This window comes from Fusarium musae, chromosome 7 (assembly GCF_019915245.1).
Source record: "Fusarium musae strain F31 chromosome 7, whole genome shotgun sequence".
Lineage (NCBI taxonomy): Eukaryota > Fungi > Ascomycota > Sordariomycetes > Hypocreales > Nectriaceae > Fusarium > Fusarium musae.
The window spans coordinates 1976151-1999291 of NC_058393.1; the positions used below are offsets into that span (position 1 = coordinate 1976151).

The following is a 23141-nucleotide window of genomic DNA, read 5'->3' on the forward strand; positions in this document are numbered from 1 at the left end:
ATTTATATTAAAAGATTAACTACTATTTATTTTTTTTTTTTTTTTTTTTTTAGTTACTATTAGCTTTATTTAAGGCTATTAAGCTTTTAACTTTTTATATAATAGCTTAAATAGTAAGGCCTTTATAGTAAGCTAGAATTATAAGAGTTAATATTAGTTAAGGTTTATTTACTTTAAGTAATGTAATTACTACCTTAACTAAGTAATATAAGTACTGCTTACCTTTTAGTAGCTATATTAACCTTCTTCTTTTACCTTTACTAAAAGACTAAGATAATACTAGGCCTAGTATACCTATTATAAAGTATATTCGCTGACCTAAATACCTATTAGTTATAGTTACTAATATTAATTATAGCTACTAATAGGATACCTGCTATATATAAGAGCCTAGAGCCTAATTAAGGTTATTATATAATTAATTATAACCTTATTACTATAATTAAATTAATACTAAGCTAGGCTAATAGTAAAGATTACTATAAGCTTTATATAATAGCTATAGCTATTAAAAAGAACTTCTTATTTAAAAGCCTATCTAGCTTAATTAAGATAGCTATTTTTAACTATACTTTAATTAACTTAATTAGTTATATAGATCTAGCTTACTTAAGTTATTTTATTTATTTAGTTTAGCTAGTTAAGGAGCTAGCTAGATTAAATAAGCTAGAAAAGGCTATAAGAAAAGGCCTACCTCTTAATATAAAAAAGGTAGCTTTTCTTATTATATTAATAGGTTTAGCTTTATATAAAAAGTAGCTTAAGAATATAATTATTAAGGCTAATTATCTATACTATATCCTCTTAATTATATAAAATTAAAAGTAAAGGTAGGGTAATAGTAGGGTTTTATAAAGGTTTTATAAAAGTTAGAATTAAAGGAAGAAGGTTGATTTTTATATAAGTTAGTTAGTGAAAGCTAAATTAACCTGAAGTTAATAATAACTAGCTCTATTAATTAAATATATATGCCTAGGTATATAACTAACTGCCCTTATGTCTGAACTGCAGATAAAGTAAAATTAATAATAAAATAGTAGTTAAACTAGGGAACTACTACTTATAAAGATAAATAAGTTACTTTAAAAGTAAAAAAGTATATCTTTAAATACTTAATTAATATTAATAAAGTATTTCTTAATATAGAGTTATTAAAGTATATTATTACTAAAAAGAAGTCTTAATTTTATTAAAAGATAATAGTAATAATAAAGTATCTCTATAGTATATATAAAAAAGCCTTTAATAATACTAAAGTAATTAAAATTATAAAATAAAAAAATTATACTAATATTAAAAAAATATAATCTTTTTTTAAAATAACTAAATATTATAAATAATAAATCTATTACTTTACTTAAATTACTAAACCCTTTATAAAGCTACTTTAAAAGGATATTAAATTCTATTAAGGCTAACTAAAATAAGAAATAATAAATACCCTAAAAGCTAAAATAACTTAATCCTTTCTTTTAATTACCCTTAACTATATAAAAAAGGTAAAGGAAATTATCTTTATAGTTAATATAAGCCTAATTAGTTAAAGAGTAATATTAATATAAGTTATTAAAAGAAAATATTATTTAATATATTTTAAATTAAAGTTATAAAATAAAGCTAAGTTAATATATAATATAATAAAAAAAGAATATTAAGTAGCTTTATATATATTTAAAAAACTTAAGAGAATAATATATAGTATTAAATTTACTCTAGAAACTAATATATAAATCTTAATATATTAGCTAAATAATAAAATAAATAATATATTAAAGTCTCTTATTTTTTAATAAATTAGCTATTTACTTCTCTTTAACTTTAAAGTAAGATATATATTAAGCTTAAAAAATAGAATTATTAATAAGCTATTATATAAGCTAGTAAGGCTATCTAATTAGTTAGATATAAAGGTTAAAGAAGATATAGAGGATTTTATTAACTTTTACCTTAATATAGTTAAGATTAATAGATCCTTTAAAATCCTAAATAGGAATTATATATTTAAATTAAAATATTTAGCTTAATACCTATTAATACTCAAAAAGCTATTAAAGATAATAGATTCCTAATACTATACTCTCTAAAAGTAAAGTAAAGTATTTTTTATTTAAGGTTACTAACTTTAAAAGCGCCTATAAAGGTAGTAAAAGTAGCCCCTATTAGTTAAAAAGGACCTAGTAATCTAGAAATAAGTAATTAAATAATACTATAAAGCTAGTAGCTATAAAAAGTATAATATAACTATAAACCTTATTAAAAGAAAGTATTACTAAAAAAACCTTTAAGGAAATATAATAATTACTATTAAGTCCTATAAGACTTATTAAAAATATTACCTATAGTACCTAAAAGAAAAAGTCTAATATATAGTATTAAGTAATCCTTTTATTAAAGTCTATTTTAATACTTAATATATATTAAATAACTAAAAATATAAGTATTTACTTAAAGTATATTATAATCTAATAAGCTAGATTAAAGTTAAGCTACTAAAGGTATTATTAATAAAAGTAATAGTATAATTTATTAAAAGCCTTATCTTATACTTTAAAATAATTATAATAGCTATAGTAAATAAAAGACTTAAAATAAAAAAAGAACTACTAAAAGTACTTTAGTAATATAATATAAAGATTATTAAGATATTATTATATAATCCTAAAGCTAATAGTTTAAATAAGTATAGGTATTATATACTCTAAAAAGTATTAAAAAAGCTTAAATATAAAAAGAAATATACTTAAGTAAATAATCTTAAATATACTTTATTTACTAAGTAAATAACCTTAAAGAAATTATATAAATTTTTACCTTTTTACCTTATATATAGCTAGGAGCCTATATACCCTTTAAAGGTTAAGTATTTTATATAGTAATTAATTAATTAAAATATAATTAATATATTAAAAAAAAAGCTAGAAATATAAATCTATATTTTAAAAATAAAAAGGTTAAATATAAAAAAAGCTAAAATAAAAATTACTAAATACTTAAAAAAAAGTAGCTACTTAATATAATAATAAACTTTAATATAAAATATAATAATAGCTACTATAAGTTAAAGATTTTATTTTTAAATATAATATACTAAAAGTAAATAATATATTAATTAAATATAAGTTAATTAAAAAATAAAATAGCTTATTTTATATTATTAAGTACTATTTAAAAGCTAACTTTTATATACTTTAAAAGCTAGGTATAATATTATCTTTAAATAAGTTAGTCTATAGAAACTAGCTTTAAAAGTTTATTAAAAATAAAGATAAATAGTAAACTTATAAAAAAGACCTAAAGCTAGATAAGGAAATAAAAGGTATTATATCTTTATAAAGCTTAGTTTTTAATACTAAAAGTACTAAATTAAATAATTAGCTAAAATTAAAAGTAATTTAATTAATATTATAAATTAAAGTAATCTCTAACTTTAAAAATAAGATTAATAGTAATAAAAATAAAAAAGAGGATTTAGGTATACTAAACCTAATACTAAACCTATATAAAGGACTATTAATATACTTTAAAGTATAGCTAAAAGAGCTTTTAAAAGCTAAAAAAAATACCTATAAACTAATTAATTAATCCTAAAATTAATTAAAAAAAGTAAAAATTAAAAGCCTTTAGCTTTATAATAACTAGAATATAAAAAGTAAAGCTAATAATATTAAAAGTATTTAGTATTAATTATACTTTTAGTAAAAGAAAAGAAAGTAAATAATAATAAAAAAAGGAAAAATAAAAATAATTACTTTTATAAAAACCTATAATCTCTATAAGTAATTATTTAATTATATTAAAAAAGAAAGAGTAAGATTATAGATTATAAACTATAATAAAAATTATAAAAACTTAAAAAAAAAATATAAAATTTAGCTAAAATAAAAAAAAAATATTAAGTAAAAAAGCCTTAAAAAATATAAATAAAAAACTAAAAGTAAATAATTACTTAATATATAAAAAAAATAAGCCTTTAAATAGCTAGTAATTTATTAAAATAAGAAATATAAAATCTAAACTTAAAAGAGATAAATTAGCTTTAATATACTTTAAGAACTTAAGATTTAAATTAAATACTACTTAAATACCTAAATAATATAAAGGATATATTAAAAATATACTTTTAATATTTTAAATAAGTATTAGATATATCCTAGATTTTTTAAATATAATACTAAAATTATAGATTTTTAAAATATAAATCTTAAAGAATTTAAATAAAGTAAGATCTATTATAAAAAGAATATAATCTTAAAAGCTAAAGTACTAATTAATTACCTAATTTTATAAATCCTATACTAAAAACCTAATCTTTATTACTTAAAGATATTTTATTTTTTACTTTTTAGCTATTTAATTATAAATTTAATACTCTTAATTATTACTATACTATCTAGTTTACTACCTTATAGTATTATAAACTATTAATAAGTAATTCTTAAAAAAAACTAAAGGTTTAATTAATTTATAAATATTTAATAAGATTTTCTAGCCTATAAAAAAGAACCTACTTTAATAATACTATCTTTTCTTAATAAAAAAGCCTTAAAAGGGCTAGATAGGAAGTTATTAGCTTAATAAATAGAAAAAAGGTATTAATTATAATTAGCCTTTATATTCTAAATATAGTTAAAGTATTAATTACTTTAAAAACCTTTAATTAAAATATAATAATAAAAAAGCTAAAAGAAATATTTATTATTTTAATTAGTAATAAAAAGGTAAAAATTAATATAGTTTTAGTATATTTTAAAATTATAAAGGCTAAAAGAATTAATTAAAAAGGCTTTAAAATAAGGCTTACTTTTAATAAGTTTAAAAAAAAACTAGCCTTAATAGTAAGTAAACTTAGCTAAGATATATATAAGCTAAAGTAATTAATAAATATACTTAGTAAACTATATAATAAAAGTAGTATTACTTTAGCTAGTAAATATAAGTATCTTTTTTTAAAAAATAAAAGCTAATTTAATAATTAATATTAAAGAGTTAAAAAAAGGAAAATATAAAAGCTTAATATATAAGGAATACTATATCTAATTAAGAGCTATACTAATATAAATTTAAATATTAAAAAAATTAAAGATTTAAAAAATTAATTAATATAAAAAGTAATATAAAAAGTAATAATATATATAAATATATAAAAAGCAGAGTTTTTAAAATTTTTTATACTAATTTAAATATTACTATATAACTACTAATAATAATTAACTTTATAAAAGAACTTAAATTTATAAATATAATAATTAGTAACTATAATAAGATTTAAAATAACTTTCTTTTTTTTTTTTAAGAAGTTAAAGCTATTAAAAGCTTTAATAGATATAGTAATAGGTATTAGTATTAAAAAGTTAAAGTATTAAAAGAGATTAGTTAAATAAAAAGAGTTAAAGTAAAAATTAAAAAAATAAAAAAAAAAAAAAATAATAAAAAGTAATAGAAAAAGGAAAGATCCTAAATTTAAAATAAAAGCTTTAAGTACTTAATTATAATAAATTACTAATATAGCTATATAAAGGGTTTCTATAAGTATAAAAAGCTCTCCTTTCTCTCTTTTAATTCCTTTTTCTTTTCTCTATTTAATATATTACTTACTTCCTACTTTATTAGCTAACTTACTTTCCTACTTTTATACTTTAAGGCTACTTAAAGCTATTTCTAATTTATATTAATAATTACTTTTATTCCCCTTTTTATACTAATTTATACTCTTACTATTATAAATTTTATATTTATATATATATTTTCTTTATTATATTAAGATTAAAAGTACTTAATTAGTTAGTTTTATATTTTCTAAGTCTTATAAAAGCCTTATTATATTAATAACCTGCCTTATTTTTAAAATAATTATTACTTTTTACCTTTAACTACTTATAATAATATCTAATAATAGCTATTAAATTAATAAATCCTTATATATATATAGTAAAAACCCTAGCCTTTCTAATTAAAAAACCTAAACTACCTAGCCTATATTTAAAAAAAATAATAAATATTATTTCCTTTACTTTATTAATTAAACTATATAGTATTTAATTATTTATAATAAATATTATATTAAGAATAATAAAAAAGACTTTTATAATATTAGAAAATATAATAATATTAATAACTTTTACCTTAATATAGCTCTTATAATATAGCTAGCTATAGTTTATTTATAAAAAAACTAAGAAAACTTTAAATTATTTAATCCTTTAATATATAATATTACTTATATTTTTAAATAATATAAAGTAGTTATTAAAAAAGTATTAATATTAAATAGCTTTAAAAGATAGCTAAAAAATAGTAAAACTAATATAACTTAATTTAATTACTATTCCTTACTAATTTAATTACTTAAGTAAATAAAATAAAGCTAATATATTAGTAATAAGACTTTAATATAGCTCTTAATAATAACTTTATATAAGATAATTAATATCTATTATATCTATAAGTAAGCCTTTACTATTTAAAGTAATAAAAGCTTTATTAACTTACCTTCTTTAGCTAATACTAAATAATTAAATAGATAATACTATAAAAAGAAGCTTTTAGATAAAGTATTAAGAGTTAAAATAGACTTTAGCTTTTATACTTTTTTTATTAATTAAAAACTTATAATTACTAAAAGAAAGTTTATTAATTTAATAATTTACTTTAATAATACTAAATACTAAGTCTTTATTTTATAAAATTAAGTAAAAGGCTAATTTTATATCTTTAATACTTATAAAGTAAGCTAAATATTTTATATTAAGGCTATAGTTTTAGCTTAAAGAAAATAGCTAGTAATATATAGTATCTTATATAACTTTAATTATTTTACTTTTTTATTAATATATTAGCCTAACTTTAATAATTATAGACTGCTATTTATTTAATTACTTAATATAATAATATAATCTTATATTAATTTTAAGTATATAATTATAAAAAGATTTAAATTACTTATTATATTAGATATTAATAATAAAAAAGAGTCTTTTTAATAAAAAGCCTACTTATAATATAGTAATTAAGTACTAATCCTTTAAAAGACTATAAAGCCTAGTTTTATTATATATTAAAGAGATCTAGTATACTCTTTAACTTAAATAGTAATTCTTAAAAAACTTAAAGTAATATCTAAAAAATACTTTTATTAAAAAAAAATAAAATAATAAGCTAATTAAAGCTATACTTTAAAGAAAAATATTTAAGTAAACTAAATTATTAAAGTAAAAGTAAAGTATCTTTTAAAACTTAAATAAATTATAGCTATTTAATTACTTTAAAGGATATAATTATATTTATATTAAAAGGCTAGGCCTAGAGATAAAGCTAGATTAAAGTAAATATATATTTTAATAAACTAGATCTAAATCCTATAATAATATACTTATTTAAAAGAAAAAGGAATTTTATAAGCCTATTACTATAATAAAGCTAATTTAAGTAATAGGCCTTTAAGCTACTAGGCTTATAAAACTTAAAGTAAATATTTATAAAATTATACTAGATTTTAATAATATTCCCTTTTAATCTAGGCCTTAATAAATAATTAATCTATTTAATTAATTAAGTTCCTTTTTATAAAAGTTATTACTAATCTCTATTTATAATTAAGACTATAACTTAATAAAACTAATATATTTATCTCCTTTACTTTTAAAAACTCTTTTACTTTTAAAATCTTCTATACTTTTAAAAGCTTAAATTTACTTAGTTTATATAATAATTATAAAGCTAGCTTTAAAATTCCTTATAATAAGCTTACCTCTTTAAGTTAATAAAAAACCTATTTAATATCTTTAAATTACTTTTAATAAAGAAAATAAAAGACTTATTTAATACCTTTAAACTTTAAATAACCTTACTATTAACTAGCAGTTAATTAAAATTACTTTAATAAAGTAATTAATATTTATAAGCCTTATTTTATTACTAGAATTAAATAATTATATAAATCTTAAGTTATTTATATATTAGCTAAAGTACTAAAGCTTTAATCCTTTCTTTTCTTTACTTTTATTATTTAATATTAAGTATACCTTAAAGCTAATTATATAACTAAGCTTATAACTAGAAAGCTAAAAACTAGTAATTTACTTAAGCTTAATATTAAGTTAAATTATTATTATAATTATAATTAATAAGCTTATAGCTATTAAAAATACCTTATATATAGCTTACTATAAGATAATAAATAGGGATAAAAAAGCTATAAAAAAGATAATTAAAGACTTAAAGGTTTATATTTATAAAATAATTAAAAAACTAAAAACCTAATACTTACTTATTTAAAGAGTCTTTAAATACTTTTATTTTTTAACTTTAAAAATTTAAGCTAGTTTTATACTTACTAAACTAATAAGCCTTAATTAGTAAGATAATATCTAAAATACTATAGTAATTACCTTTTATCTTAAAGCTTAACTAGGTTAATTATATAAAGAATAAATAGCAGTAAGGAATTAGGATTAATATAAAGGAGTTAGATAGTCTTTTAAAATAGTAATTAATTAATTAGTTAGTTATAGAGGATATATTAAGGTAAAAAGGCCTATTATATATATATAATAGCTTTTAGTAAATTACTTACTTAATATAGTTTTTTAAATATAAAAGTATATATTAAAACTATATAAAGACTTATATAATAATTAAGATATATAGCTTAAGGTAAGAGATCTAGCCTTATTAATAAGAATAGAAAACTATCTATCTTAATAGATATAAAAGGATAGGACCTTAAGGGGGATTTTAGCTTTTTTATACTTTTTTAAACTAAATTTTATATATTTTATCTTTATATCTAATACTATAGAACTAATTACTTAATTCTCTATCTAATAATAAAGACTTTATTTTAATTAAACCTTTATAGCTAGTTATATAAAGCTTATAATTAAAGATATATTAAGAAATATTATTCCTTATAGTCTTTTCCTTGTTATTATTCTTTACCTTTAAAATAATAAATTAACTTAATTAAATTATAATTAAAAATAGCTATCTTAATAAAGTTAAATTAGTATTTTAATAAGAAGTTCTTTTTAATAATAGCTATTATTATATATAACTTTTTATATTTTTTTTTATTAGCTATTCTTATAATAGGCTTAATAGCTATATTAAGGTTATAGTAAGTTATATAATAGGCCTAATTATATAGCTATAGGCTATTTTATAGTATTATATTAATAGCTATAATATATATTAATAACTATAATTAATAAGTATTTAAGTTAAGGAATATATTTTATAATAAGTATATTAAGCTTAGTATATTATAAAAGTTAATTTAAGATCTTTTAATTAAAGTAAAGGAAAAAGGTTAATATAATTACTAAAAAGCAATACTTATATTACTTAATTAAAGCAGTAACTATATTACTTAAAGTAAATAAACCTTAATTAATTTTAAGCTTTATAATTTTAGCTTATTATAAAAACCCTATTATTTAAGCTATTATATAAAAAATTAAAAGCTTAATAGCCCTAAATAAGGCTAATAATAATTAAGAAAAAAATAATAATCTTTTTTATTAGCTTAACTTAATACTAATTTAATTATAATAATAAAGTTATAGTTAGTTATATAATAGCCCTAATTAGGCTCTAGGCTTTTATATATAACAGGTATTTTATTAATAGCTATAATTAATATTAATAACTATAATTAATAAGAAAAGTTAAGTTAGTAAATATACTTTATAATAAGTATACTAAGCTTAGTATTATCTTAGTCTTTTAATTAAAGTAAAAGAAAAAGGTTAATATAATTACTAAAGGACCTATAGGCAGTATTTATATTACTTAATTAAAGCAGTAATTATATTACTTAAAATAAATAAACCTTAATTAATTTTAAGCTTTATAATTTTAGCCTACTATAAGGGCCTTATTATTTAAGCTATTATATAAAAAGTTAAAAGCTTAATAGCTTTAAATAAGGCTAATAATAATTAAAAAAAAAATAACTTAAATATTAATTAGCTATATTTACTTTTAATTTATATTTTTTATATTATTTTATATTACTTTATAACTTAATTTAATTTATTACTAACTTATTAAGCTAGCTTTAGCTTATTAATATTTATAGTTTTCCTTTTAATATTAAAACCTTTATTTTATAATTTACTTTTTTACTTTTTTTTTTTTATATTTTTTTTTACTTTATAATAGCTTTTAATTTTTATAATATAATATTTATATTATTAATTTAGCTATTTTAATTATATATTTTAATTTTATAAATTATACTTAATATTAGCTATTATTACTATTTAATTTAATAGCTATAATAAAGGCTTATTATTTTATTAATAAGTCTTAATCTTACTTTAAGTAATTAATTAAGTCTTTTAAGGCTTTTAATTTACTTATAATAGTTATTATAATAGATATATTTTATATATTTAAAAGCTTTATAATATAATTAAAGATTATAAAATTAATTTATTATATTAATATTAATTTATTAATATATAATAAATCTTTATTTATAATATTTAAATATTAAAAAAAGATATATAAATTAAAAATATTATTAATATTAAAATTATTAATATTAGTTAAAGTACTATTTATATAAGTATTAATTACTATAATAAAATAATTATAGTTATTAATATTAATTATATAATATAGTATTTTTAAATAGTTTTTATAGTTTTTAACTTATTTAAAATTAAGCTTTTAAAATTAAAGCTTTAATATTAATTATATTAACTAAATAATAATAAAAAAAGCTTTTAATTTACTAAAGCTAAGAAAAATATTTTTTTATATTTATAAATTAAAGCTATTTATTTAATTAAATTATAAAGTTAAAGGTAATATTATATAATTTTAAAACTTACTTTTAAAGTTATTATATTTTTTAATATTATATATAATACTTTATATATAATATATTAAAAAATAAATATTATATTATATTATTTTTATTATAAGACCTTATTAGCTATACTTTATATATTACTATAAAGATATTTTATTTTTTTAATATATATTATAAAAACTTTTTATTTTAAAATTTTACTTTTTTAAGTTTTAATTTAATATAATATTATTATATTTATTTAACTTATTTTTAATTATTTATAATATATTTTTATATTTTTATATTTTTATATTTTTATATTTTTATATTTTTATATTTTATATTTAAAATTATTTAAATAATTATTAACTATATATAAATTAGTAATTATATTTTTTACTATCTTAATTCTCTTTTTACTTACCTCTATCAATCGCTCAGTTAGCTCTAGGTAGTCACGGTTGACGTCTTCCATTGATCCAAGTGAACATGATCGCCATAACCCACCAAAACCCAGTGAGTCCAAAACCTCGGTCAGTGGGGACATGGAGCCAGGGGCTCTCGAGAATTGTGGCGTTGATGATAGCGCCCGCAAAAGAGTGTGTGCAGCCCTTAATGTCGCCGAATTCTGGCTGTGTAGTAAAGTATCATCTAACAAAGAGCGAATGGCTCCAGCTCTTTTTCTATGTTAGCTTTAGGACGTCCCAGTATGTTTATTGTCGAGACTCACAATTGCTCTACCACGATAGGGCGTTCGCTGGCAAGCTTGTTGAGCCAATCCAGACTGCGCCTTTGTACGGAGTCTTCCACATACTGGAAGTCAACAAGTTCGATCGCTGTGATCAGCAAGACCACATTATCAGGCATCCCTTCGAGATCCGGCGATTTGCGCATCCCATTAGCAAAGCCAAGTTCATCGGCATTAATGCCAGCAGACCACAGACTGTCTTTGAATTCGTCATTCTCAACCGCGCGGGCTGTCAGGAGAGAAAGATATGGTGAGGTCTGAGTCATCTCGGCCTTTTCCCGACCCTCAATATTCGCTGTCATCATCTCTAGGAAAGAAGACAAGACACGCATGGTGATTTGTCGTGTCATGGTATCAGTGAGTCCACGCGCTAGACATGCACAGACGGCGAGGTGGAAGGTTTCTTCCTCGAAGTGTATACCATATATCTCTTCCAGGGGCAACGCAGCCTCATCCAGCGGTGCTCGTCCTTGAAGAAGTAATGAGGCCATGCTGTCTCCTCGGAACTCTTCGCTAGTGCTTATATTCGCTAGCACTGCCTCGAGAAATTGTGCAGTACAGTTGAACAGAGTCGCAGGCACTAACCGCACGAGTGACATGGCTAGCCAGAAAAGCTGCAGACCATAGCGAGATGCTGATGGGAGTTTTGCCATCATTTTCGATAGCGAAGTGACGATAGAGACAAGCATTTCACTGTTATGGTCCTCGCCAAACCGATTGACGCTGTTCCTCAGAGCAACAAGTACTTGGTAGAGCAAATCATCATCAACCTCTTCCCGAGCCAAGCATCCCATGACCGCAAATGCACGCGGTTGAATAGCTGGATTATTTTGGAAGGCCGTGCTTGCAACTAGGCTCATCCACCTCGATCGCCATGTATTAGCAAGGTCAACTGTTGGTGCAGCGACGGAACAAATTTCAAAGAGAGCAGATGCGAGGTTCTCGGTCGCCGCCAGCGCGGGGCCTGCATCCTGTGAAGTCGATACCGAGGCACCATCGCGAGGGAAGGTTGGCGGCGCCGTGAAAATGTCGCTACGAGGATCGCATAGAAAATCTAGACTGGCTCGCAGTTTGCTAGATCTGGCATCATCCAGGCTGAACGACGTACATACGGCGTGAACCGTATTGACAAGCAACCGGTAAACAAGTAATCGAACCTCTTGAGTACCAGTGTTGGCCAACATGGTCACGATGTGGAAGATCTCCGGGAGGAAAAGCTGAGATTGCACCCCGTTGTCGAATGACAGTGACAAACAGAACCGAAGCAAGACACAGATCTCAGACCAGACTGCATTATCTGGCAGGTATTTCGTCGGGCGGAGCGATGATCGGTTGAGGGCTTTACGGAGCCGTGAAAGGATCTTGCCGCGCAAAGTCACGGTTCCAATGCCAACCACAATAGACGCAATGACCTCTAGAGATTCGTCATGCGCACTATAGCTCATTGCTGACTTCAAGAGCTCATCTAGAAAAACCTCGAGCAAAATTTCGTCTTGAACGATCCTTGGCCATACGGATTGTTCCAGGGCAAAGGTGAGTGAATGGTCCTGGACAGTCACATCGATAAGCTTTCGAAAAAGAATTGCGACTCTTTCTCTCCCCTTCTCCCCGTCCAGCTCATTCGTGAGGATGTTGGTCCGCAAGCCAGGGAGCCAAGGAGCCATATAGGCAAGACTCAGAGGCTTCTGTTCATCCGGGAAGCTTTCCCAGCCCACGAAGAATTCTGTCAAAAAGTCTGACGTCAACTGAGGCTCGCTCAATGCCAACTCCTTACTGATGTCCACCACGAAGCGGGTTGGATCTAGAGGGACAGAAACATCTAGAATAAAGTTAGTTGCTATGTACGGAGACATTTTGATACTATCTCGAGACTTACCTTTGGTGCAGACGATCCTTGAAGCAGAGCTGAATTTGAAGGCCCGGCAAAGTGCACCGAGTAGATTGTAGGAAGACAGCCTCAGGACATGATCATGACTCGACAGGTTCGCCAGCGAAAGATTTAGGAGCGTGCCTGGTACGTCTTGTGGCCTGATAAGGCGCTCAACAGATTTGTGAGCCCTGTTATCCTTGCCATGTTTCGCCTTGGCACCACGGATCGTCTGAAGCACATCTGACTTCTTTGGGCTTGTAAAGTACATCACGATCTTCCCGTTGTCAGCTCGTAAGCCAAAAGCCGAATCATCTTCAGTCTGTATGGATGTTGGTGCTTCGTCAACTTCGCCCAACCGGAAGATGTCGTTCACGGTCGTGCCCAATCGAAATCCCGCGAAAATCTCTTGCTTTTTCGTGGTTGTTACTTGCACAAATTGACTGCCAACTTTAATGATTACTTCAATCTTACCCTTTGACTTTGACAAGCGGGTGATCGGTTGAAAGACATATCGTGTATCGGTCACGACACTGATGGTTTCCTTGGGCAGATGTAGCTGGCTAAGGTGAAAATGTGCTTGCAAGTCTTGAAGACTTCCTATCAAATGATATTCGACGTTTTTGGGGTTGAATACGCCGTTCTCGTTCTTGGTGCACACCCTCAGCAGGCGTCGAAAACACCGCCTGCAAGTGAGGTTAGCCTAGAAACCTGAGTCGTCATCCTGAGAAGTCAACTTACTTGAATGCACTGTTCATGTTGTAAACATAAATACGGCTGAGGTTTTGTGACAGCTCTGAGGGTGTCAGAAGCTCCAACTTCTTGAACAGGTCATCCTGAGGCTCGTTGCGGCCATTATAGCAGGTCGCATCGATTAAGATGCCAAAGGGCCTGTGCCACAACCTGCTGGCGATTTTGAGGTAGCAATACATTAAAGTGTCATAGTCGATGCTCTCAGTCTCAATGTGACGCAAAATGACGCAGATGATAGACAAGCCGTCCTGTTCATGTTCAGCCAATATAATATTATGGTTAGTCTAATGCTTCGGACTCACCTTGCTTTCGCCACCATCGTAAACAGCACGTGCCGTCAAGAATGACTCGGTACTTCGAAAGGCATTTCGGAGCATGAAGTTCTGAAATCGAGAGTATAGCGGTGGGCTATTGGATGAGACTTGAGGTCTGTTCCATGAAACAGCAAGCGGTGGTGGACCAAGATTCGCAATTAGGTTCCTCAGCGGTTCCAAGACTGGTGATCTCCCACGGACGACGTCCCCAGATGTCCTAGCGTAATCCTTTCTCTCGCGTGAGATAAGTGTTTGGCGTACATGGTCCCAATGATCGTAGAGGAAACGATGCAGCGCAACACAAGATCCAAAGTCGAACGATTCCGTGGTGCCTTGCACCTCCAACTGGTTGGGAGGAACCGAAATCTCGCGAAGAAATGTCGTAACGTGATAAATATTCTGGGTCAAGAAATCATTAAGGGGAAACATGTATGGCTCTTTTGCTCCAAACAGCACGTTATTGGCGAGGTTTTGAATGACCTTGGCAATAAGAAGTAAACCGCGCCGCATTTCTTTAGATGGTGCTGTCGACACGAGGCCCTCGATTTCAGGAGCAACGATAGCTGGGCAAAAAAATCGTAGGAAGATGAATGCTCCTACGGCTGTATACTTGGCATCGGGAAACCGTGGCATGACTGCGTTTGATATGGTGTAGCAAATCTTGCGGAAGGCGGGTGGAATGCTGGAAGAAGACGCGCATATGTCATCAATGAAAACCTTGGCCACAATACGGAGCTGTAGAGCATTCTTCTGTAGCTCCTCTGTCGAGCTGACTCTTGCAGGGTCAAGCTCTAGATCGAGATCCTTGGATGTCAGCATGAGTCGCTCCAAGACTTTTTGTAGCGTCGTTCGAATATAGGAAGCACCCTTCCACTTGGCATAGACTGATAGCATCTTGGTTGCAACACATCCTCGTCGTAATATCTCGGCCTCATTCTCAGTGTCTTCAATCTCTTGTTTGATGAGTGCTTCCAAAAGCTCAAATATCATTCCCCGTTGCTCGAAAACAGTGAGAAGGCAAATGGTGAGCTCATCCACCTCGGTGCTGGGGCAAGCAACGGCCATAGAGATGGCCAGGGAGAGATCATTGGTCAGTAACTCAAGTAGTTCCTCGTACTTCTCACTCACAGCGGAGTCAGTCAGGTTGCTAAACTCAGTGCCTTGGATCAGAATGTTGTAGAGGACCTTGACGAAAGCAGTGCGGATCTCAACATTGTCGTGATACCCAATATTTAGAGAGTGTTTGAGGCCAACGTCGATATTAGCACTAAGTAAATTGGACAAGATGGTGATGGCCAAATCTGAGTTTGATGCAGACTCTTCACGGAGAGTGACACTCAAATTCGTATCAGTCCTAGTCAGCTCTGATGGCTCATGGTTAAGCAAGGACAAGAAGCGGTTGAAATATGTATGGAACATTTGCGACTTCATCTCGCTCATCCCAGCATCAGTATGGCTTTCGGAGGGTTGCAATGGCAAACGAAAAGTCAAGTCAGCCAGTGATTTTAAACAAGCCTTGTCAAGGTCTTTCTGCACACGAGTCGTGTCATCCTGTCGGGAGCCAGGACCATGCTGAGGCGAGCGAGGGCGAGCAATCCACCCGAAGATATATTCAAGTAGCTGGTTCCGGATCCGAACATCGTCCCTCAAGTTCAGGTGCTCTTTTCGCTTTGTCACCACTTCGCAGAGGTGGCATACCCGGATCTTGACCCTTAGCGTATTGGGTGTATCGGTGACACCATCCAGGAACTTTGCAAAATTGAGCGTGAGTGCACCCAGATGGACTGACGAGGCCGCGCCGAGGTCGGAGGGGCTTTCTAGTCTTTCCACAAGAGCCCGAAGTAGAGATGCAGCTTGCTCAGCGAATACCACCTCACTATCCTGATCTTTCTCAACGGGAGCCAGAGCTCCAGTGAATAATACTTCTAATTCAGATTCTAAGGCCCGGAATAGCGGGTAGTAGAGCGCAGGCGAGACTTCACTGGCAAGCACATCTCGCATGGCTTCGCGTACTCTCACATTGGCACAAGCTAAAAGCTGGATACTGAGTCTCAGATATCTTGTCAAGAGTGGTTCCTCGGAGTGCTCAGAAGAGACACGGTCGATCCACCTTAGACCTCCAAGAGCAGGCTCTTCAAGAATAATAGCCTGGTCAGCGGTGCAAATGCCACCCAAGGATGCCAAGAATCCTGAATAGTTTCGCCACTCGGCCAGTGCTCTTCCATCCACGATCTCGACAGTTGATGTTGAGACATCCTTTGCGAGATGGAGCCAACGATCGAATGCGGTTTCCCAGGCGTTTACGATGCCTGTTGTCGGGAACTGCATGCGGCGCAAAAGACCCCTTACTCGCTTCTGGAATGCAACTAGTCCAGTGAACCGGAAGGCTGGAGAGGATATCTCGCGGTAGACTTCAGCGTTGCGAAGCACTGATGCCGAGGACTTTGCTGACTCAACATGTTTGTCCACGATCGAGCACTCTTGAATGAACAATCCTGTGCAGGAAGTCACCAGTTGACAAGTTGTAATGCTGGCAGAACAGAGTGATATGAGAAGTGTCGTCTCAAGCTTGGAAGACGCATTGATGACATCTGGTGTGTCCTCTGGTACTTTGGCCAGTTCCTGCAAGAGGTTAGCTGTCGATGACTATCACGAATAGCATTGCTGGAGGTGCAGGACTGCATACCGGGATGTTCTTGAGAAGTAGCAAGCGTGCTTCTAGATAGTCTTGTAGATCTCGCAAGCTCTGGTCATCTTTCTTAGAGGTGACAGACTCGCATAAAGCAAGCAGAACTTTGGAGCTTGGGAGTTTCGTTAGCAGGGTTGGGATTGGCTGAGCGTAGAGAAGAAATGTGCTCACCTTCGACTCCAGATATCATCACGAAGTTCTTTTGTGCCGAAGCGGTGCCCAGTATCGAATTGACGATATGCCTCAAGATGGCCTTGAAAGAGTCGGCTTGCAACGCCAGTGGCTAATTTACGCACGGCCGGGTTCTCGGACAATACGCAAAGAAGGAAGGACTTGAAGAAGCTGTTATTTGAACCATCTTTTGACAGATCATCTAATAACCGAGCTGGGGATGCATCCAAGAATTGGAGAATGCTACAAACAAGTTCTGTCCTTTCACTCCCTTGTCGACCCGTCGGATTGACAGCCTTGGCATTCTCGGTCTAAGGAAGTCAGTTGGAAACCGGCAGAAACGGAAAATCGCCAATTCTCACCTCTAATTGCGTCCGCATGAAGGGTATTGCCGCATCAAATAGTTCGTGGTACCTAAGAGCATATGGCTGCTGAGCGAAATACGTACAGCCCTGGACAGTAGCCAACTTGAAACTGCTTGGGGCATTTGAAGCGATACAGCTTTCCACAAAGCCGCTGACACTGGTATCGAGATTGAGATGGGTCAAGCTCACAAAGGCTGCGGTCATCATGTCTTGATCAAACAGTCCGTATTCTGATGCGGTAAGACGACGAAAAACAGCATCGCGGACCTCATCCTGAACATCCAAGGCATAACTGACAAGCGCCGAGTCGCTTTCAACATCAAAATGCCTGGCAGCACGGAGAAGAGAAACCAGACAGTAAGCTGCTTGCTCATTTCGATTGCGTGAGGCTTTTCTCAGTCCATCTAGAAAGGTAACTTTCTTCACCATGCTGCTGCTCTTCGCTTCGCGCATATTGCTCGCCACCTCAAAAACATCCGGCAAAAGAAAAAGTAGAGTGGTTTGGAGAGGGTAGAACAGACCCTTTCGGCGTCCGTTATCTGTCGCAGCCTGTGCCATGTCAAACAGCGTATCAGCTCCACCATCAAGTCGCTTGTGAAGCTGGTGAAGCTGCACAAACTCGCGGGGAAACCGATCCAGCCATCTCATGATCAGCAATGGAGAAACTACAGCAATGGTGTTTTGGTAAGGCTTTCGAAAGTGTAGGAAGCTTGAGCAGATCTCTTGTATAACTTGACCTAGCTTTGGGCCATCAACCCAGAAGAAAGAGAGCAATCGCAGAACGACGAGGGCTGCTCTCTCAGCATCTTGGGTAGATCCAGGCGCAGAGACGCCGGGTTGCGTAACAATACTAGTTCGAATAGTGTATATAACATTCCTTAAATAGTCGAAGGCAGCCGTCCAACTGGAAGTAGTGACATACTCGGTCACAGTCTTGATGTGGATGTCCATCTCCACCAACGTGTCTGCAAACCTCTCATCGCTTGGGGGGGAGCTATCGGCGTCGGAGGAGACAGAGGAGCTTTCGGGTCGAGTGACGGAGACATTGCGCGTCGAGACTTGGTCAAGTAGAGTCTGTGCTGGAAGTATACAGTTCTCGGGGATCGGTTCAAGGAGGTGTTTGAACGCATCGAATAGGCGGCTCACAAGTACTTCGTCTAGCGGAGGGGGAGCCGGGGCCGGTTCTACATCTGCGTCCTGTGAGAGAGAGGCCCAATGGGAAGAACAGCAGTCTGCAATGACGGCAACGATGTAGAGCTCGGATGCCAAGATATGGCTGGGGTGGTCGGCGACAGATGCGTAGGGGCGAGCAAGGTCCTCGAGTAGAACCAGAAGCGACGCGATGACTGTGGATATGGAAGTGTTTCCTAGCTCGATCAGGGTGGCTCTCGTAACGTGAAGGACATCGTCTTGCTGTAGGCTCTGGCCACTGGTGCCAGCTCGATGGGGAAGCTATTGAGAGGTACCCAACGTCAGTCAACCCAAGCCGCTAAGGGGTTCGATCGCAAGCTGCCTCGCGCATGAGATATGCAGATGCTTACTCTTGTAGCGAGCCTGTCGGCAAGGCAGCCGACTAGGCTTGCGTCGCAATTCATGATCGCGACAGCATTGAGCGTGGATACGCAGATTTGGGAGAGATCAAGTTGGGAGTCGCTCGTCCCTCTGACCTGACCGAGCAGGCATTGCCCAAGGGTCACTGCGTTCGTGCCAAACCCCGCGAACTGTCCCCACAGGGGTAGGACGCATAGGGGAGCTCGCCGTTTTCAGACGTCTACGACGTGAAAGGTAACGAACTTAGTACCTACAGTGGATAATATCAGTACGGACAACGCATTGAATTATTATTCTATCATTGGATGAGGCTGAAGCGTAGGCACCTAGGTATTTTTTTACTCCAATTCAGTCTCCAGAAGCGCATTATACATATATTCCCCATCGCCTAACTCTGTTCCAGCTACCTAAGTGCTAAGGTAGACTCAGCATCCATTTCCTCACTCGCAAATGCACATTTCTCGATATTAGCCGTCTTTGTTCAGCAACTGCAAATCAAGCAGAAATAGTCTAGTCGAACCTCAAATACCAACCACAGCCTCCTGCATCTCAAGAGCTTAAACACAATCCAGCTTAGATGTTCATGATCAATTAATAAAGGCCATACCCCCGAACTTCACTGCTCTGGTACGATGCAATTTACCCCGTCTTGAGTTGGTCAGGCACGATGCCGTATATCATGTACCTTGGCACGGTTGATCAAACTCCAAAGTTTTGCTACAGAACTCATTCATTTCTCCGCCATCCCTACGCTTTTAGTTCCACAAACTACCTGTATGACCGCCCATCTCGGTAGTTACCTCGAGAACCATAGCCTCCTGAGCCGTATCCTCCTGGGCCTCGTCCTCTATCATAGGATTGTCCTCCGTACCCCTGATAACCAGAAGCACCGTGAGGTGGTTGCGGTGGGCCTCTGTATTGGTTGTTATAGCCTGGAGCACCGCCGTGGCGGTTGTCGTACTGCTGGTGGTTGTAATAATGAGCTGGTGGGGGCGGTGGTGGTACACCAATCCCGAATCCAGGGGCTCCTGGTGGTGGAGGCACATGAGAAGCGGCCGGCGGAGGGTAATGGCCATTGGACCTACCATATCCTCCTTGGTGCCTGTCATGCTGAGGCCCACGCGACATCCCAGGGCCATTGTAGCCACCTCGATTGTGGCCCCCTCGTCCGAAGCCGCCATTCCTGCCTCCACGGTTGGCTTTGTTCCGGATATCTTGAATGTCGCTTTGTGTGAGAGCAGGCTTTGGAAGCTGAACCCCACGAAGCAGCATCGACTTGTGTGTTTGTGAAACGGAAGGCATATCGTAGTAGACGCTAAAAATATTAGCCAAACAGAAACTGTGGGTTATGGGCACGGTGTCATACCTGACCGATCGATCATAGTCGAGATTGGGCATACCATTTCTCTCAAGAGGGTACTTCAATTCTTCGTGCGGGACATATCCCTCCTTCTTCTCGACCTTGCCCGACAAGCCGTCACTCTTTTTCGGGTTCAACTTGAATTTGGAGTCCCCTTGTTTCTTGGAGTAGAACTTGGTTAAAACGTCATCGTACAGACTCTCATGGGCTTCTGAGAAGATCAAAACATCTCTACCCATTTCGTTGCGTGCTGAATCCGCTGCACTGAGTTCCGGGTATTTTGCTTGAACAGCGGCGAGTAGGCGCGGCATCTCAATGAAAGGAAGCAAAGCGACGCCTTGCCAAGCCATCTTCTTGCCGTTGAGATCAATTTCAAAGTCCTCCGGATAGAAGTCAATGATGTTGCTTTCAGGGTTAAGCATGAGGTCGTGGAAAACCTCAGGGAGGGCATGGCGTGATGCAGCCGGCAAGACACTCATCAACTGCTCGAATGGCTTAGATATTCTGCCCTTCTCAAAGGAAATCTTGATTTTGTCGATGTCTTGAAAGTCCGCTGCGAATGGGGCATAATGATATGGGTAATACCACTCCCAAGAGGGGCACCCCTGGAAGTAGTACAGCAACACCCAAGCAAGACCCTCAACATATGCGCGTGCGACCTCGTGACGAAACTCAATGTCTTGGGGATCTTTGTGGAATTTCTTCTCGTAGTATCGATCAGCATAGCCGTCCTCCCAGAGACGCACATCATCGATGGGGCCCTCCTCTGCCGGGGCTGCTGGAGTTGGAGCATTGGATGTATCAGGAGTCGAGCCATTCTCGTCTTCAAGTGTTGACGCCTTTCGTTTTCCAAGAGCGGAAGCAGAATCTTGATCCGCTTCCGCTGGTTTCGGGGTTGATAGTGACTTCTGCGACTGGAGTTGGGCTTTGAGGACACTCGCGGCGCTCTTGTTGGCAACATTCGCATCTGGCGCGCTACTGCGGTTCACAATCATGTCGTGAGTCAATCTCTGCTCGTTCGGTCCAGAAAAGGAGGTAATGGGTTGGAGTAGCACGTTGGCAGGGTTTTCGAGGCCATTAATCTTCTTAGGATGAGCAGGTCCACCTTGGCGTCCACCTCGGCCGCTGTTCTCATTCTGCAGCTTTCTCCGCTTGAAGTTGGCCTCGCGCCGGTCTTCCTGTTCTTTTCGCCGCTTAAAGATACCATCTTCTTGTTTGGCTAACCCGCTCAGAATCACCTGCGCTCTTTCAAGATCGATATGCCCGTCCTTGGTAACGTAGCCACCCATAACTGGCAGATTGTCTTTCCAGATTTTGGTTAGAGTATCAATGCCATGCTCTCGAATTTCCAGGGCTGGGAGATGCGGTAAGAAATCGTTACCTACGAAACAGCACATGAAGATCCAATCGTCAACAGCACGTTCCACGTCGAAGCGGAAGGGCAAATTAGGGACGCTAAGCTCAACTTCGAGGTATTCTCGCAATACAGCGACATGAAGCCAGATGAAAGGCTTGAGGGCGACGCCTTTGTCCTTCTCGTCGTGTTCGCCATCTTTCTTCTTCTCCTCGCCGCGGCAATTCTGGGCATCGTGTCCTTTCTGGCCACAGAGCTTACACAAACGAGCCTTCTGTTCCTGAAAGAAGACGTCCTCACGGAGGACACGGAAATGAGGCTCATGAGTTGCAAGCCCCAGCATGATAAGGTCGGCATCAAGACCATATATCACATGCCGAGTGTTGGGGTCATGGTCTGGTGATGCCCGCTGGGACCGAACAAAATTCATGATCTTGTGCTCTCCCTCTCCGGGAACAGTAGCATCAGAAATGATGATTTTGAGTTTCGCCCAACCGGGATCTGTGTTGAGTTTGTACTGACACCAATATCTCAGGCTCAGAGCGAGAATGTCCATGAAAGGCGTTCCAGGTGTGATCGAGTTTGAGTCGAATGCCTTTTTTAGGACAGTCTCTTCACTTTCGGCAGTCAAATTACCACCATTCTGTTGTTTTAGAAGTTTGATAAGTTCTTGTTTGTCCTTCTCCTTCTCTTGGGCTTCTTGTGCGGAACGGAATCGTCTTGACCGTTGCTGGTTCATCTTGGCTCGAGGTGCAACACCATCTAAGGGGAGTTGTTAGCCTTTAACAAATAAATTACGTATGCAGCTCCGGCCGAGACTGAGCCAAGAAAAATAAATTGATTCAACATACCAACTGCAATCATGAGTATCTTTCGGGGCCGAACCATATTCACCACGCGGTCGGTATATCTGAAGACTTCCATCATCATTTCCTCCTCATCTTTGGGGGCTGGTCGATCTTCAGGGTGAGAACAGGGATGAACGATGCCGTTCATATCGAGATACAGGTTATCAAATTCTTCGCCGTTCGGGTTCGGGCGAGTCGTGTCGACAGGAATCGTGGAGCCATCTTCCATGGTAAGAGGCTGCTCCTCAATTACCGGTGAGATAATCTTAGGATATCTGGAAGAAAGCCATCGGAAAGCCGCGGGAATACCCATCGTAGCG

General features: G+C 33.2%; 2 protein-coding genes across 2 annotated transcripts; both read right to left on the reverse strand.

Annotated features, from left to right (window-relative positions):
* Positions 1–11527: 11527 nt before the first annotated feature.
* Positions 11528–19303, reverse strand: J7337_009781 (uncharacterized protein; the record flags this gene model as incomplete). The annotated part of the gene is made up of 8 exons (XM_044827376.1): positions 11528–13368; positions 13426–14102; positions 14158–14417; positions 14472–17105; positions 17170–17284; positions 17344–17654; positions 17706–19160; positions 19250–19303. The coding sequence occupies 8 exons, from the start codon at positions 19301–19303 to the stop codon at positions 11528–11530; spliced, it is 7347 nt and encodes a 2448-aa protein (XP_044677970.1).
* Positions 19304–20027: 724 nt separating this feature from the next.
* Positions 20028–23134, reverse strand: RAT1 (5'-3' exoribonuclease 2; the record flags this gene model as incomplete). The annotated part of the gene is made up of 3 exons (XM_044827377.1): positions 20028–20574; positions 20626–22735; positions 22825–23134. 3 exons carry the CDS (start codon positions 23132–23134, stop codon positions 20028–20030), a joined length of 2967 nt encoding a protein of 988 aa, XP_044677971.1.
* Positions 23135–23141: the final 7 nt, after the last annotated feature.